We start from the raw sequence: 19,102 nt of genomic DNA, 5'->3' as shown, positions 1-19,102 counted from the left end.
AAACATAAATAGAAGCAAACTCTGGTAATGATCGGTCAGTGTCGCAATGTACAGCCATGGCACTCCAATGAAACCTGGTTGCCATCAATGGTTTCTATAGCATTTTTAAGAGGAGGTAAAGGATGTGCGGGGATTGCTGTGCGGGGATCTTGCAGGGCAGCTACTTAGGAGATGCCAGAAAAAAAGAAATAAAAAAGAGAGCAAATGCATCACCAAGAAAGAGGAGAAAAGAGGATATGAATTTGTATAACATTTACATTTGCTAATTTATATGCCTTGATGCAAATTTAGAAGTTATTATAATTTGAAAATGAATGCAGTAAATCTCATCATAGTGCAGAAGATTGTGACCTGTGTGCCGGTCTGCTGTCAAACTGCTGATGGACAACAGTTCTTATGGCTCATTATCTTTAAACTGGAATTGGCTAGGGCAGCACTTCAAATAGAGGACACCTTCAAATAGAGGACAGTCCTTTAGCAGTCTTTCAAATAGGGGACTGTCTTCTACAAAATAGGACAAATGCCCAGCCTAGGTCTTGTAGGCCATCTAGGCCAACTCTATGCTCAGTGCAGGAAATTCAGAGATAGAGGATCTCTGACAGATAGATGTCCAGACTTTGCTTCAAGATCCCCGGTCACAGAGAGCCCCACCATAGCTAACTTGTTCGATTGTCAAACTGCTCTTCCCATTAAAATGCTTTTCCTAATGTTCAACCAAAATCTACTCTCCTCTAACTTAGGCCCATTAGCTCCTGTCCTGCCCATTGGGTCAGCAAGCATTAATCTTTGCCCTCTCCTATGTGACCCTGCCCCTGTCAAGGTATTCAAAGAGTGCCATCATGTCCCCTTTCAAATGGCCAGTCATTATGATGCCCATTTTACACATGGTGCAATGCTGCTATTTCTGTCGCTGGAGTTGAAGTAAGTTTTAACTGGCCAGCTACCCTGCATGGCACAGGGTGAGGCGTTCCATCTTGCTTTTGCCTCAGACCAGGGCTGGGCAGAGGGTGGATGGGTGGGCAGTTTGCATGGGCCTATGATTTTGACGGAGCCTACTCGTAGGGTGACCCTATGAAAAGGAGGACAGGGCTCCTGTATCTTTAACAGTTGCATAGAAAAGGGAATTTCAGCAGGTGTCATTTGTATATATGGAGAACCTGGTGAAATTCCCTCTTCATCACAACAGTTAAAGCTGCAGGAGCTATACTAGAGTGACCACATTTAAAAGAGGGCAGGGCACCTGCAGCTTTAACTGCTGTGATAAAGAGGAAATTTCACCAGGTGCTACATATATACAAATGACACCTGCTGAAATTCCCTTTTCTATGCAACTGTTAAAGATACAGGAGCCCTGTCCTCCTTTTCATATGGTCACCCTAGACTACTGGGCAAAGTTGCTTGATTTTTCTGTTGTTGACGAATTTGCCCAAAGAAAAGCACGTAAAGCATTTCTGAATGTGAAGAAGTGATGACTTGAATAAAAGTGCTTGTCATTATCTTTTCTATAAATCATTCTAGTTCATAAGTATTTAGAACTGATTAAAAATACTTAATGAGCAGTTTGAAATGGGGCCTACAATTCCTATCTGGCCCGGGCCTATTACCAGCTTTGCCCAGCCAAGCCTCAGACAGGAAAATAACATGGGCAGTCCTGTTTGTATTCACCTTAAGATCAAGAGTTGGATTCTCCCGGCTACCGGGTAAGACCTCCAAATTGCTTGGAGTCCCAGAATAAAGAGAATGAACATTATCTGCTGTATCTGATTAGTAATTCTTTTACATATTCATTTCCCTCACGTAATCTCAGCCTAGGATTTTTAAAAACAAGGGAGGCTGGGGCCGGGGTGCGAAGGGAGGCAAAGATTGAGAATAATATCCAACCGTTAAGAATGATTAAGCACCTTGTCTCATTGGGAGTTAATTGTTTAATTACAGACCACCTGCCAGACAAAGTGGAAGTGTGTCATTTAATAACTGGGCCGGGTTGTGTCTCCAGTCAGCAACTGCAACTGAAAAATGGGCTTTTTGCCATGTGGATATATAGACAATGTGCCAACGTGCTTTTATTGCAGAATGCTGTGTCATATTCAGGTAGAACATTAAGCCTGTACTCTCCCGAAGGTGCGTCTGCCATAAAGGCCAGTGGCATTTCCAGGAAATTGGAGACAGAAGGCCATCTTTCTTTCTGTTTTTATTCCCCTCTGCTCTTCCTAGACTTGGTTGTCATTCACAGTGACCCTGTTCAGACAATGTGCTAAGCCATGCTGGTTAAGCATTTTGAGCTAAACATGGCTTAGAGTGCCGTGTGAACCATGACAAAAGCCTAATCTACACCAAGCAGGATATTGCACCATGAAAGCGGTATGAAAGCAGTATATAAAAGGCAGAAGCTGCAATCTCACATCTCATATATAATAGCTCAAGCATTAATTTTGTGGCCCATTATTGCGAAGCCTTTTAGGGTGACCATATGAAAAGGAGGACAGGGCTCCTGTATCTTTAGCAGTTGCATAGAAAAGGGAATTTCAGCAGGTGTCCTTTGTATATATGGGGAACTTGGTGAAATTCCCTCTTCATCACAACAGTTAAAGCTGCAGGAGCTATACTAGAGTAAACAGATACAAAAGAGGGCAGGGCACCTGCAGCTTTAACTGTTGTGATGAAGAGGGAATTCCACCAGGGGCTGCATGCATGCAAATAGTACCTGCTGAAGTTAGGGTGACCAATGAAAAGGAGGACAGGGCTCCTGTATCTTTAACAGTTGCATAGAAAAGGGAATTTCAGCAGGTGTCATTTGTATATATGGAGAACCTGGTGAAATTCCCTCTTCATCACAACAGTTAAAACTGCAGGAGCTATACTAGAGTGACCAGATTTAAAAGAGGGCAGGGCTCCTGCAGCTTTAACTGTTGTGATGAAGAGGAAATTTCACCAGGTTCTCCATATATACAAATGACACCTGCTGAAATTCCCTTTTCAATACAACTGTTAAAGATACAGGAGCCCTGTCCTCCTTTCCATATGGTCACCCTAGCCAAGTTCTTGCTCCCAGATAACCCCACCATTATTTTAGAGCTTGGCCACCCGGCGGGCATGTCCTAAAATCCTGGAGGAGCAGTCTCAGGGACAAAACAGACATTACATTAAATATGTCTCTATCAGCTACTCCCCCCCCCCCCATTTTTACTCTGGAGCACTTGCAGGGCCCCCAATCTGGAACTTAAAAGGACTACTGCCCCCATGCTAGAGTCTCTACCTGAATCCAGGCCCTGTGTTTACTCTAGAGTAAAAATGAAAAAAAAAGTTTGGCCCCATAATTCTGTTAGCTTTTAAAATGAGGCACAGGTGCAGCACAAGCACTTGACATCTCAGGTAGCTGTTGTGTGGGGCCACTGGTAAAGACACCTGTCTTGGGGACCCCACACCTAATAGTGTGGCAGTGATTGGCAGCCATTTTAATTTCTCACAATGCCTTCGCATAGTATCACTGGGGCATTGTGGGAAATTAAAATGGCTGCCAATCACTGCCACCACTTTCTGCCAATGGTTCACTGACACAGAAGAGGCCCAACTGAGGGCCTTTTTCCAAACATTCCTTCTAAGCCAGCCTCAAAAAAGAAAATAAGAGAAAGGGGGAAGGAGTCCCATCTTGTCTTTTATTCCAGTTAGCTGCTTCACTCTTGTGACAAGCAGTTTTCTTTTCCCTGTTATCCCTTCTAGTTTGCTTTTGGCTCCTTTAAGAGCCGGTACACATCTCCTCCTAGGAGATGGGAGCATATTCGCCTTAAATAAGAACCAAAGTGGAGTAGAGGTTGAGTGTTGAACTAGGAATCCAGAGATCCGGGTTCTGGTCCCTACTCACCCATGAAACTCACTGGCTGACTTTTGGGCCAGTTACTGACTCTCAGCCTAAACTACCTCACAGGGTTGTTGGCATAAAATGTAGCGGAGGAAGATCACATTAGAAAAGAAAAGAAAAGACCTGTAGGAAGAAAAGACAGAAGCTGTGCTTCCCGAACACATCCCAATTTTCTCTGGAGGGTTGGGGGGAACCTGTCAGAGAAGATTTGGGGTGTGTGGGGGAGGGTTGCAATGAGGGAAAAGACAAAGAAGTCTTGTTGCAGAAGCGGAAGTCTTATTGTGCAAGCTGACATCTGCTCACATGAGGCCTGAATCCAAGTTGTAGGTGTGTCAGGTGGCTTTCCCCCCCCCCCCCAGATAAGTTCTGTGATCCTATTGATTTTGCTGGTTTGAATGGTTTTGTTATGAGCTTCCGGTTCTGATGGATTTAAATCCATCAGAACTGTAAGTATATACTTCGATACACACACACACACACACACACACACACATATACACACAAGAAGAGCAATTCTGGATCAGACCAAGGGTCCATCTCGTCCAGCATTCTGTTCACTTAGTGGCCAACCAGCTGTTGACCATGGAACCACAAGCAGGACATGGTGCAACAGTAGCTCCCACCCATGATCTCCAGCAACTATTATTCCTTTCTGTTCTTATGGTATTAAAATGCATGTTGAGGCTTCTAAACTACCTTGGGGTCCCCTTTGAGGGTTGAAAGTATATAAATATTTGTTAGAAATGATGAATGAATGGAATACTGGCTGGATACCTGATCCAAGGCAGCATCATATGTCGGCTTTACATTGTGTGTTTTAATGTGCAGCCTTAACTGGCAAACCCGCTGCTATCAAAGTTTTTACACTTTTGCAAAGAATTATAATCATGGATGAGTGCTTGCAGCTGTGGATAAATCCAGTTCAAGCCTGCATTCTGCAACTGTGTTGCAAGACAGTTAAAGTCAGTTTAGGCTTTTGTTTTGAAAAGATATTTAAACTTTTGCTGGATTCGCCAGCCTACAATAAAAATAAAACTCCTAGATGTCTCAGTATTGCCCAAGATAAATCAATCCGTCTATCTATAGAAGTGTTTCTGAGGTTAAGACTGAATTAGCCAGATGTGGCACAAGAAAAAGTGCTAGAGTACAGATGTGGCATGTATAAGATAACAGGTTCAATCTGTAGCATCTCCACAGAGGAATATCTGATGTGAAAGTGGAGAATGCTGCCTGCTGGTGTAGACCAGTCTTCCCCATCCTGGTGTCCTCCAGATGTGTTGTACTGCAACTCCCATAATTCCCAGCAATCTGACTTCTACAAAAACATGGCAGAATTTTATTCTATCTACCGACTAGGGACATGCACAGCAATATATGTCAAAGCCTTCCCACAGATTATGGAAAAGAGTAGGGATGCCCCAAGCACCTGACTGGAGGCATGTCTACACAAAGGGTTTGCCCAGGGTGGCTTCTACATCTACATGACTCAGCCGCCATTGCGGAGACATCCGGGGGGCAAACCCTGGAAACTCTGCTCCAAAAAAGTTGGGCACTTACCCCGACTTTTTTGGCAGTGGAACCCATGGCGCCACCTGATTGGTCACCATGGGAGGACCTGTGCCTCTGGAAAAGTAAAAAAATAAATAAATAAAAACATGGGGGGGGGGAGGGGAGAAAGGGGCCTTTCCTCCCCCCCCTTTTATATTTTTTTAATTATCTATGGCGTTGGCTAGACCTAAAGTTGATCCCAGGATTGTCCCGGGGTCATCCCTGTGCATCTAAATGACACACAGGGGATCCCGGGAGCAGGCAGAGATAACCCCGGGACGACCCCGGGATAAACCTTAGGTCTAGCTAAGGCCTATATCTGCAGAGCTCCGCAGATACAGATAATAAAAATAAATAGGGGTGGGTGGGGAGAAACGAGCAGCCAGAGGGAGGAGGCATGGGGCTCATCTACACCAAGCAGGATATTCCACTATGAAAGCGGTATATAAAAGGCAGGAGCCACACCCAGCATCATAGAGCAGTATGAAAGCGGTATATGGTATGTCTCAATGGGCCCCAACAGTTGTCAGTGCACTTCAGTACAGCTATTAAGGAGTAGTGTGGCTCCTGCCTTTTATATACCGCTTTCATGGTGGAATATCCTGCTTGGTGTAGATGAGCCCATGGTTCATGCATCTTCCTCTGGCTGCCTCGTTCCTTTCCCCCCTCCCTGTTTTTTATTTTTATTGTCTATATCTGTGGAGCTCCACAGATAAAGACTATATTTTTAAAAAATGGGGGAGGGAGGAACACCCCCGTTCCTCTCCCCCGCCCATTTTTTAAAAAACTTTTCCAGAGGCGCAGGGCTGAAAAATTTGCACTTGACTTCCTTCCCGTGTAGATGGCTGGAAGGAACGCAAGTGCGGGTGCAAAAGGCACCTCGTTGCGCCAAAGCGCCGCCATAAAGACGGGGGCTGGGTTCAGGAGTCCTGGGGAAACCCCGCCACCCCGCATCCAGCCCCCTGGACCCAGTCAGGCGCTCCCGACACAAGCATGCACCCCCAAAACTCTTGCAGGGCCCTGTTGAGCACTCGGCAGCTGCTAGACCACACGCTGAAATCGCTCGCTTCCCCTTCCTGTGTCAATGGTGGACGTCACTGATGTAACAGGGGGAATTGTGCCATTGCAGGAGCCGCTGTAAATGGCGCACTTTCCCCAAGCTCCGCGCAAATGGCGGCCTTAAAGGCCCCATTGACGCAAGGGCAAAGGTACGAATGGCGCTCACGTGGCCTGGCAAGTGGTGGGCGGTGTCGGCAGGGCGAGTGCATGTGAGTTTGCTCACCCCTAGAAAAGGGACTACATATAAGTTTGCTATAGATAAGATTGATAGGGTGACCATATGAAAAGGAGGACAGGGCTCCTGTATCTTTAACAGTAATGTAGGAAAGGGAATTGCAGCAGGTGTCAATTGAAGTGGGTGAAATTTCCTCTTCATCACAACAGTTAAAGCTACACTTGCTATAGTAGAGTGGCCAGATACAAAAGAGGGCAGGGCTTCTGCAGCTTTAACTGTTGTGATGAAGAGGGAATTTCACCCTCTTCAATTGACACCTGCTGAAATTCCCTTTTCTACATTACTGTTAAAGATACAGGAGCCCTGTCCTCCTTTTCATATGGTCACCCTATGATAAAGAAAACGTCTAAGCAGCCCATGGACTCCATCTATATCTACATCTATATATCTGTAAAGCAAAGCCAAAATTATGAACAGAGATTAAATATACCACTCTCTGTCAATAGGTTGATTTAAATTCAGTGTATTTTTTATTTACTCCTTTTCTTTTCTTTTTCATTCTTTTGGTTGGTTTTGTTTTGGAAAATCAATTGCAATACATTCCCAGCCATCATGGCCAATGGAAAGGCTAATTTTACATGGTACAGCAATCTGTAAGGCAGCATTTTAAGTTTGCAAACCAAGGAAACTCTGACGAAATTCTGCAAACTAATCAAAGGTGTGCAGGTGCGCCATAAGAATGGCCTGGCTGGATCAGACCGACACCCATTTAATCCAACCTTCTGCACTCTGGTGACCTGCAGACGTTTTGGACTTCAATGCCTATCAGCCCCAGCCAACACAGCCAATGGTCAGAAATGCTTTGAGTCAAATGTGTCTGGAAGACATCAAGGCGGGGAGGGCTGGCAGAGCCTGCTTACCCTACCCTGTGCCTGTTGGCATTCTCTTCCCCTCCTTATTGTTTTACTATGATTTTATTAGATTGTAAGCCTATGCGGCAGAGTCTTGCTATTTACTGTTTTACTCTGTACAGCACCATGTACATTGATGGTGCTATATAAATAAATAATAATAATAATAATAATAATAATAATAATAATAATAATAATAATAGATGGAGCAGTGGTCTGACTCTGGGGAAGGTCGTCTTGTATGTCTAGATGTTCATTCTTCAGTGGATTGTATGGGCGGAATCCAAGGGTGCACTTACACGCCTGCCAATTACTTTCTACCCCAATTCTCTTCCACAAGCAGTAAAGACGTGCCAGTTCCCACCACTTATGCAAGGGAGATTTAGCGTTTCCTAGGGGAGGCCCCGAAACAAGCAGAAATGCTCATTTCTGGAAGGAGGCAGGTCAGTGGAGTTCTCCTATGTCCTTCTGCAAATGAGCATTTCCACTTGTTTTGGGGCCTCCCCTGAAGCGCTAAATCACTGTTGCACAAGTGGTGGTGGCCGCTTGCGCAATGCAATTGGTGGAGCGGAAGAAAATTGATGGTGGTGTGGTGTGTGTGTGTGTGTGTGTGTGTGTAAAAGAGCCCCATTGGATGCTGCCCTACAATCTAGACTGGACTAAACAAACCATGCTTGGTTCCCAAGGTTGGAAGCTGCATCATTCAGCCTTCTTTGTTCTGCCGTCTCTGAGTTAATGCATCCCTGGCCTGTTCTATATATTATATTTGCAGTGTTATTTTGAAGAGAAATAGTTAAATTAGCCTTTTCGAGAGCTGAAAACCAAGACCTTAACACCCCCTGTGAAATGCTGTTGCGGTTTTGCAGTACGTCCTAAAACAAGGCTGGAACAGCGGTTTTGCACAACCGATTTCCTTGCAGGGCTATACCACGTGAAGCTGAAAAAAGTACCAAATGGGGTGTTTTACACAGACTTTATGCATCTTTGTCCATGACGTTGGTTGTTTGCAAGGCAGTAGGATGGATGAGAAACAACCGGTTGTCGACCATCTCATGAACAGTTCCATCATATGAAATCAATCATGCGATGGGATACTTTATGATGCTGTCAAAACATAGATGTCTTGGATAGCACTGCAGTGATCTCGGTCTGAAATTACCAACTTAATTAAATACAATGAATAAGAAACTAATTAATAATTCACTATCTATCTGCCTGTCTCTCTGCGTATATTCATTGACAATCCACGTCCTTGTTTTCTTTACAATCGCAAGACATTCTGTTCACAAAAGAAATATAGGAAACACAATGGTTCTAATGCCTTCAATGCTTAATTCCTTTTCTGGTCTACTCTGCACAAGACATGTATAGGATTGGTTGCCAAGTTCCATTGTATCCATCCCTTGTTATCATTGCAAAACAGGAATGCTGGCCCAAAAATATGAACCCATTTCATAGTCCATTCTCATGCTGCACAGTCAGTTGTCATACAGTTGGCAATGCTACTCTATGTTTTGTTGTTCCAACACAATGACTGAACCAGTGCTGCTACAAATTCATCTTGCCAACACTGACATGTCCATGAAACATGGAGGACAGTGAAGCTTTCCTTCAATGAAGGCTGGCAGAATCCCATCTGTAAAATTCTATCCTGAGAGAGTTGGCCAAAAGGCATTGCAATGAACGGTCTTCCTACAGGACTCTTGCACCAAAATTCCTTGGCCCTTTAATTTTAGCCATATTATTTACTTCCACATGAGTGGAATCTTTGGAATCCTTCCTACACCAATATCATTTCTAGCTAATTAATTTTGAACAGCTTCCTCAATCACATTCTGTCTTTCAACTCTACTGAAATGGAATTTCATGCTATGGAGTGAATATTGACTCTTCTCTGGGGGAAAAATATGCAAGGTGAGGATCACATATAAGGGAGAAAAACACCCTACTGACAATTGCATAAAACACCACATGAGCAATTGATATTTGCATGTACTTTTCTTGCCCATCAATTTGCTGCTTGTTTTTCAACAGAATTGCCCTTTCCCCTTTTTTTCGTTTTGTTTTCCAAGAACAGATCAATTTCGCTGAAGTTCAAAACAGACACAACAATGACAGAAAAAGGGGGAGAGAATGCCGGCGGAGCACCGAGAGGTTGACAAATAGACGGAAGCTGTTAGTCAATCCCAAGCAGATGTGTGAACAAGATCGACACCTTTTAAGCCCAACAGGGTGGGGACAGTGGGGAAACAGTGATCAAACAGATAATCTGAAAAACCCAGAGATCATTACTGAAGGAAACCCCTGATGACCATCCATAAGGATCATGGTTGGTAGGTTATCAGTCATTGACAAGGTAATCATTAGTCTAGGGCCTTAGCTAGACCTAAGGATTATCCCAGGCAAATGGTGGGGTCATCCCTGCCTGCTCCTGGGATCCCCTGTGTGTCATTTGGATACACAGGGATGATTCTGGGACAATCCCGGGGTACTGGCATGGTCTAGCCATGGCCTAGGTCAGGCATGGTCAACTTCTGTATTTTGGGGGACCACTCTGTGATCCCTAAGTTCAAACTTTGCCAACCAGTTGGTGAAGCACTTAAAATAATGGTGGAGCAGAACTTCAGCAGTGATCTCTGGGTTGTTCAGACATCATTGAAGCTTTCAAGGCATGCACTCTTCTGAGCTGTCCTCGCAGACTATACATGCCTGAGCATTGTTCAGTAATGCCAATAATGCCCGAGGAGGCCCTCATCCAATCATCGCATTGCAACTCTGGTATTAACAAAGAAAAAGAAAGCCAATGGAATATCGGTAACAAATCTATAATCTGCGTAGATGAAAGCAACCCATACTGGAAACTATTGCAGCGCATTCTTTGCCACTTGGGGCCGGACCAAACTTATTCCAGCAGGGGGCAACGTTTGGCCGCAAAGAATCCCCCGTTTGGCATGACAGCATAATGAGCAAAGGACAAAGTGGTTCCCATCACGGAAAAAGACAGCGTCTGTTTTGCAGGTAGGGTTGAAAACGATTGAACCGGCCTTTGCTCTCGTGCCATAAAGAGCAGTTCAATTTACAGAAGCTAGATGATAACAAGCATTGTGCTCTCCACGTAGCCAAAAGCTTCAACTGCTGTAGGTTGAACTGTTGTTATAGGCACATGGCTAGGCCAGGCTGGTTTAACATAAGGATGGGTGAGAATTTCATTTCAGTTAGTTTTTGATAAGAAATTACCCAAATTCGCACTTTTCTCCATATTTGAGACAGAAAGAATTTGAAAGTCCCCCCCCCCCAAAAAAAAACCAAGAACAAAAACAAATTGAATGTGGGAGAAACCAAAATTTGTCCATCCAGGCACAGGGCTTTGAGTGTTTGGCTTGTAAAAGTATGGGTTTGTATCCCCGCGTATTCAACTACATCAGTGATAATTTCGGGTTGCCACCTCTTTTTTAAGGGTTGCCACCTCCCTATCTTAAAGAGGCAGGTTCTCTCCAATGGGTGAATAGCTGTAACTATTGAATGTGGTTGGTGCAGACAGATGAGAATTTGTATTTCAGATAGGGTTTTTGTGTGTGTGAGAATTTAGCAAAACTCTCATTTTTTTTTCATATTTGGGGTGAGAATATGTTGGTTTTGGTTTTTTTTTTTAATATGCGGGAGAAAGCAAAACTGACATATGAATGCACCCGTAGTTTAGCAACCCTGTTTGCAGGTCTGACAACATTAAAAACAACAACAGTGGTGTCCAAGCTGCTACAGACATACTGTATGGGATGTACAGTGATCGCACATGGAGGAGGTGGGCTACGACGCCCCCAGGGTACTCCTCTGGCGGACGGACATCTCGCACAGCCCCCGGGAGGGGTGTGTGAGGTGCTGATACTTTTGCTTACCTGCTCATTGTCGCTCGCCCACCATTTCCCATACTCCCTTTTGGAGTGAAACACTCTATTTCCGACTTGTGCTGGGCCAGCTTCCTGCCTTTGTACCTAACAAATCATGACAACGACAGGAGCGACAAAAACAGAGAGAAGTAATTGCAGGCTCAGGAGTCACCCTATTGTGCAGCAGCGGTGCAAGGGAGGGTTAGGGTCAGGCACATGCGCAGACCGCGGCGAGCCTTTAAAAACAAAACACAACCCAAACTTGTCATAGGGCCGCGGTTGCAGAGCTACAGGCCTAGGTGTACAACTTGACAGCTGTTTTGCGTGGGGCAAATGGGGCCCCGAAAGAGAAGGGCTTTATCTTGTGACATGTGCCTGGAACCTCACAAGGGGGAGAGGTGGGAATGGGGGAAGGAACTGGAGGAAAAGCTGTAAAGGGGACATAGGTATGTGCAAGGGGTGTGCCGGGTGTGCCCAGGCACGCACTAATGTCTCAAGCAATAAGCATGTCCTCAATCCTCCCCTCCCCTGCAAAATGGCCCTACCACAATCAGACAAGCTGAACGCATAGTAGGGCATCAATGTGTACAGTAATAAATAAATAAATGTCCTTTATGATTGAGTATTCAATAAATGTTCAACTTTACAAACAAATTCCCTGGGTACACATCCTAATGAAATGTGCTGCGCACGCCTATGAAAGGGGAAGTGGTGGAACGGTGGAGGGTTAAGCACCACGCCCCGACAAGCAGTTCCTTTGGTGCAACCTGTCCCCTTCTGAACCGTGTTTGCCCACGAGAAGCAGCCGTTGGGGTTTTTATCACACACATTGGTATGTGGCATGATAGTTCCACCCAGAAAGTATAAACCAGAGAGCTGTCTACATGCGGGGAAACATGGCTGTGGATCTGCACCCCGACGATTAGACGATGCAGGATGGCAGCTACCATAGGGCTTCCTTGCAGTGCCGTGTTTTGAAAAAGTGGGGGATTTACCCCAAATTTTTCAAAGGGAGCAACGTCAACACAGTGCTTCCGCTATCTAACGTCGCTCTGCAGCCACTCCAGGGCCAATCTGGGGGAGGAGCCTGGTGGAAGGTAACCGGCGATTGGTCGCCCCCCATCAGGAAGAGGGCAGAGGCAGTTCTGGGATCTGGATGGCTGTCCAGAAACCCTGTGCTCCCTCCTCGATGTCAGGATTACCCGCCACTGCCTCAGGAGAGGGAAAGCACAGGGTTGAGGATGGAGGTGACACCAACCCAGCACTGTGAAGACCCCCACCCCCACCCCCACCCCAGGATGCTGACTCTGTTTCAACTTTGGCGAAGCTCCATTCCAGCAGTGGGCGGGCCCAAAGGCCAAATGGGCAGGGCCTAAAGATAAAGGGGGTGGGGCCAAAATACCAAGCCTATAAGTAGACTTAATCTTGAAGTTCTTACTACCAGTAACCAAGCCTTGGGAGAGATATATCAGCCTTTTAGAATGTGGGGAAAACATGCAATAACTGGGAACCCTCTAAATCAGCCTTCCTCAACCTGGGGCGCTCCAGATGTGTTGGACTGCATCTCCCAGAATGCCCCAGCCAGATGTAGTCCAACACATCTGGAGCGCCCCAGGTTGAGGAAGGCTGCTTTAAATGATTGGTAGTCGGGGAAAGGGGCGGGTCCAGGGAAAGGGGCATGGCCATCTGAGGAAGGCCAGAGGGCCAGACTTTGACTCCAGGAGGGCCGGATTTGGCCCATGTGCCTGAGGTTTTGCACCCCTGTTGTAAACCATGCTCAGTAAGCTGCTTGTGATATTCCATCCGCAGACATCATTGCCTCGTTGAAGTTAAAAAACAAAATGCATGGAACCCCTCCTGCTTGCATTCGCTGTAGTTAAAAAGAACAATGTAAAAATCAGGTAGCTTCTTTATTGACCCCTAATTCATGTGAGGAATAGTCAGACGGGAAGAGATGACCCTCAACTGAGAATGAAGAGCTTTAACAAACGAACAGCCCAGGTGCTCATGTTTTGCTCGGAGCAGGGGAGGAGAGCAGAATTGGGGGTACTGAGGGGGATGGATCACAACAGAGTCATGGAGAGGGAACAACCAGATATCTCAAGCATCCAAACCACTCGCTTCACAGCCAAAGGCATCCAGAGCAACCAAGACATTTGTTTCGTGGCGTTTGTGAAATAGCTAAGACATCAGTCCAGGTTTCGAGCTGGTATTTCGTTTTGAAAAGCCGTGTTCTGTGCAAGGTGGTGCCAAGATCGCAGGTTATAAACGAGATCCATGCAGGAGAGATAAAAAGAGAAACGTAATACATACTAATGGAAGTGGCTTCCTACAGTGAATGAAAAAGCAGAAGCTCCTGGCCTGCAGTTGTAATGACTGAAAGATACAAAAAGGAAGTCAAACTGGATCGCACGAGTCCTCTCCTAGTATGCTGGGAGGTTCACTCCGAAGGGAAGGGAATCAAAGGCATCAAAGAAGAAAGGAACCAAGAAACATGAACAGATTGTATCGACAAGGAAAAACCCACTGAGGGTTCTGTGGCAACCTGAAATTGAATGCTGCAAAAGCTTGTTTCATTAGTTGCATGGGGAGACGTGTCGGACAGGTTCACAATAATCAGGGCTTTATGCATTCCTCACATAAGAAGTCATAACACATGATTCCAGGGTTCTGTAACTCAGAAGGAATTCTTCATACTGAGACTTCTGCTTTAAAAGTCACTAGTCCTTGGTGTTGTGCAGACGGCCATGCTAATGACCACGTTCTCTGGGAATTGTGGGAGTGGCTGTGCAACACGTCTGGAAGGCACCAGCTTGGGTAAGGCCGGTCTAATTAGAAATAACTGCTTCATAAACGGTAGCAGTGAAAAGCAGGCGCATTGCAGTAATGGCAATTAGAAGCTGAAGAGGAGTTTTTATTGTGAGACAACAGCTATGTTTTAGCAGAGCCAGAAAAGCATAGAGTGACCATATGGAAAGGAAGACAGGGCTCCTGCATCTTTAACAGCAACATAGAAAAGGGAATTTCAGCAGGTGTCATTTTTTTATGCATGCAGCACCTGGTGAAAAATCCCCTTTTCATCACAACAGTTAACTATACTAGAGTGACCAGATACAAAAGAGGGCAGGGTTCCTGCAGCTTTAACTGTTGTGACAAAGAGGGAATTTCATAAGGTGCTGCATGCCTACAAATGACACCTGCTGAAATTCCCTTTTCTATACAACTGTTAAAGATACAGGAGCTCTGTCCTCCTTTCCATATGGTCGCCCTAGAAAAGCACAATTTCTTGTCCACGTCTAATACATTTTAAAAAGAAAATACAGAGAGTTTCCCACACTGGTTTCAACAGACTCAATTTAAATCAAAGCTCACCATTTCATTATTGAGCTATTTAGTTGCATCAATAGGAGTCATCTTTTTTGAAAATAACAATAAAATTAGGCAATCACATGGAATTGCAGCCCGTGCTTTATAAAATGAAGTTTCACAAAGTGGTAATCTGCAGAAAGATTGAGGTTTGTCCAGACACTGGGTGAGAGTAGATTGATACAGCCTTGCATTTATTATCTCTTAACAGAGACACTTTAGACAAGATAGTTTATAAATCCAACTCACTGGGGGGCAGAATAGATTTTGGGAATAGTCTTACATTGCATGTTTCACTTTGAATATGGCACCACTAGAACACATTGCTTACGTAGAAACAGCACACAGAAGGCAGGCCTTGATGAGGTGTTGTTGCTATTTAAAATGGAAGCTCAACAGCCAGTGCAGACAGCATATATAGCAGATTGGATAGGGGAATAAAACCACAATAATAGAACTTCACATGTCTCCTAGAACTGTCTTCATGTGCTGCCCTGAACGTGTGAAGGCTAAATCTGGGGGATTCCCTGAATTCCATCTCGAAGCTCATTCAGACTCGAGTTCATATCAGGTTGTGAGCTCTTTTTCTTTTCGCCGGAAAATCTGTGCAAACTTTCATGAGTATTTTCCAAATGTATGTATCAATCGTGTGCATCTTTGAAATGTACATGGTTTTCTCCCATTGACTAAAGCATATTTGTGCACATTTTTCAAAAGTTCACAGTTTTTCATGGACATGCTTCAGATGTACACATGCTGTTGAATGCAATATATGCACTTTTTAGGGTGTGTGTGTGTGTGTGTGTCCGCAAATCATATTGCCAGCTCCAAAATGTACAGACTTCAATCATAGATTGTGTTTGAAACCGTGTTTGGTCTGGAAGGTGCAAACTGGGTAAATCCTGATTAAAAAAAATAACTTAAATGAATCATAGAATCATAGAATAGCAGAGTTGGAAGGGGCCTATAAGGCCATCAAGTCCAACTCCCTGCTCAATGCAGGAATCCACCTTAAAGCATCCCTTTCAGATGGTTGTCCAGCTGCCTCTTGAATGCCTCTAGTGAATTTAAGAACATAAGAAGAATCATGCTAGAACAGACCAAAGGTCCATCTTGTCCAGCACTCTGTTCACACAGTGGCCAACCAAGAATCCCCAAGCAGGACAGAGGTGCAACAGCACCCTCCTGCCCATGTTCCTCAGCAGCTGGTGAACATAGGCTTACTGCCTGTGAAACTGGAGGTAGCATATAGCCATCAGGGCTAGTATCCATTGATAGCCTTTTCCTCCAGGAGTTTATCTAAGCCTCTTTTAAAGCCATCCAAATTTGTGGCCATCACTACATCTTGTGGTAGTGAATTCTATAGTTTAACTATGCATTGTGTGAAGAACTTCTGTCTTGAATCTCCCACCAGTCAACTTTCTGGGATGTCCCCTCTGGGTACTTTGAGAAAGGGAGCAAAATGTCTCCCTATCCCCATTCTCCACACCAACCATAATTTTGTACACTTCTATCAGGTCTCCATTTAGCCTCCTTTTCCCAAGCTGAACCACCCCAGGTGTTGTAACCTTCCTTCATGGGAGAGATGCTCCAGCCCTTTGATCATTATAGTTGCTCTTTCCTGCCCTTTTTCCAGCTCTGCTTCTTCAAGTTGGATGTTATAGCAAACAAAAACTGCAAAATAAGTGTGGGCAATGGTATAATTTCTGAAATGTTGAATATCTAATTTCTGAAATGTACGGGTTAGTATTCTGGTATGCATGGCATAGGGTGTCTGTTTACCACGGACAAAAAAAATAAAGCGATTCGTCCTTGCTTTATATTTATTTATTTATTTATTTACTTGCATATACTGCTCCATATCCAAAAGATTTCAGAGCAGTGGACAATAGACAGAATAAAAGAATAAATGCACTATATTAAAATGTACTTTTTTCAAAAGAACAACGTTCTGATAAAACCTGAGTTCTGGTAAAATCGTTACCTGCCACTCAAGGAAAGCTCCCTGAAATGACTTTTTCAGGAGGCACCGGAATCAACACAATGAATTCCCTGCCTGACTTCCAGAGGCAGGGAATTCCACAGGAAGGGGGCCACCACACTGAAGGCTCTTCTCCTGGTGGACTCCAATTGGAACACAGATCCACATGGAACCACCAGGAACATGTCCTGAGCTGATCTCAGTGATGATGATAATGATGATGTGTATGAATCACCTTTCAGCCCAAATAGGGCCCCCAAGGTAATTTACAATTAAAACATGCAACAATTTAAAAATGTTATATTAAAAAAATACATTAAAAACTCAAAGAGGTTTTTTTTAAAGTTAAACCACTTTACCACCATCTATAAAATGGGGGTAATAATACTGACCCAGGCCTCAGCTAGACGAGGGGGGTAGTAGGATGACGATCTTGAGATTTTATGATCGCTAGATCGTTGCCCTGGTTTACATGCGGTGCGCAACATCGCAGCTGCCATTTTTTGTTTTTTAAAGGAAACTGAGCGCACGAGCGCTCATGCACAAAATGGTGAGTTTTTATTTTAAAAAATTAGTTTCCCTGCTCCCCCACCCTACCCCTGATGGGCACAGAGCTCCTGAGGAGCTCTGTGCCCCATGTCCAGCTCCCTGCGGTTACTCACAAGGAGCCAGGACAAACCGCGATGCCCACCCACATGTTCTGCGGTCTCAAGATCAGCCCGAGACTGTGGAAAAAGCGTCTAGAAGTGTAGGGCGAGATCCCGGGGAAAGGGAGGGATCATCCCTCCCTGCTCCCGGGATCCCCTGTGCGTCATGTGGACGCACAGGGGCGATCCCTGGGATATCACCTCATCTAATTATGGGCTCATCTACACCAAGCAGGATATTCCACTATGAAAACGATATGAAAGCGGTATATAAAAGGCAGGACCACACTACTGCTTTACAGCGGTATTGAAGTGCACTGCAGGATCTTTGCTACTGCTTTATAGTGGTGCTGAAGTGCACTGACAACTGTTGGGGCCCGTTGACACATCTACACCAAGTTGGATATTGCACTATGAGAGCAGTATGAAAGTGGTATATGGTATGTGTCTATGAGCCCCAACAGTTGTCAGTGCACTTCAATACTGCTATAAAACAGTAGTGTGGCTCCTGCCTTTTATATACCGCTTTCATAACACTTTCATAGTGGGATATCCAACTTAGTGTAGATAAGCCCTATGGAAATAGTTTACATTGAAAGGGGTTTAACAAGATGAGGCAATAGAAGCACCTTGATCACTGCAAAATGCTAAATAAATGCTAATATTGTTTCAATTCTTTTTTTTTAAAAAAAATCTGAACTTGGTTTTGTACCAATATGCTCCATTCATGCAGCCAAGCAATTTGTATCACTCCGTCAAAAATGGTTTAATCAAATTTGCACCAAGAATGTTCCCCTAAGACAACAGTAGCTCAGCATGCAAATTTCAACCCATTGTAATCATAACGTACAAGAGGCTCAATTTATTATATGATGGAGCAATTTTTTTTAGAGCAATTCATCAAAATCGTTCAGATCTAATCTCCTTCACAGAATTTCGCAAAGACATCCCAGCTATTCCTTTACCACCCCATAAATTTTAATTAATCACATTATCAAATTTGTCCAGAGAGGTACCTGAACTAAATTATCTATGCAGAAGGAATGAATCAGACCATTGAAACAAATTGCAACATCTCAGATCCTGTGGTAGGACAACTTGGCCAGGAAAATAAACTATCTTGAAAAGAAAGCATGCAAGTCACTGTACTAAAAGGATACTACTCTTCAATCATCCAAAAGTGAATGCTACATTCTGGTCCAGCACAAGGCGCAGTTGTATAAAACAGCTAAGGGCTTGGAGAATGGGAGTGTGCTCTTCACAATAGTTGGGGCATGGGGCATGGATTTTCCCAACAATGGTATATTGTTGAGAGTTATCCTGTGGTAATACAATGTATTTTGGAGTGGACTGGTCTTGAATAGGCAATTATGACCATTCCCTTTGTAAAGGACCTGCTACGGAGGGCAGATGAAAACTTCTAGAACTGGTTTGCTGATGGACATCAACAGAGAGACCAGCATTTTTGGAATCACCTTGGGGGCACGGCTATGGGGACTGTCATGATGAGCGTCTCTGCTTCAAAATTTCCCAATATGCCACTGCCCATGATTTCCTTCCAAACGGTGAAATTCCAATAGCAATCAAGATAGAAACATAGAATAGTAGAGTTGGAAGGGGCCTATAAGGCCATCGACTCCAACCTCCCACTCAATGCAGGAATCCACCT

The 19,102-nt window shown here is 44.4% G+C and overlaps 1 protein-coding gene across 2 annotated transcripts in view; it reads right to left on the bottom strand.

Annotated features, from left to right (window-relative positions):
* The window catches only part of GRM5 (glutamate metabotropic receptor 5), a 286,384-nt gene that overhangs the window by 1,721 nt on the left and 265,561 nt on the right, over positions 1 to 19,102 (bottom strand). Inside the window, exon 9 of one of the 2 annotated variants that reach the window (XM_063127180.1) lies at positions 11,449 to 11,544. The exons of the other annotated variant lie outside the window; for it this stretch is intronic. Coding sequence (XP_062983250.1) covers positions 11,449 to 11,544 — 96 coding nt within the window. The remainder of the gene's footprint in view (positions 1 to 11,448; positions 11,545 to 19,102) is intronic. 2 annotated transcript variants of the gene reach the window in all.

This window comes from Elgaria multicarinata, chromosome 5, assembly GCF_023053635.1.
Source record: "Elgaria multicarinata webbii isolate HBS135686 ecotype San Diego chromosome 5, rElgMul1.1.pri, whole genome shotgun sequence".
In the NCBI taxonomy this organism is placed as follows: domain Eukaryota; kingdom Metazoa; phylum Chordata; class Lepidosauria; order Squamata; family Anguidae; genus Elgaria; species Elgaria multicarinata.
Note: the sequence above shows the minus strand (reverse complement) of the source record. Positions and strands in the feature narration are given on the sequence as shown.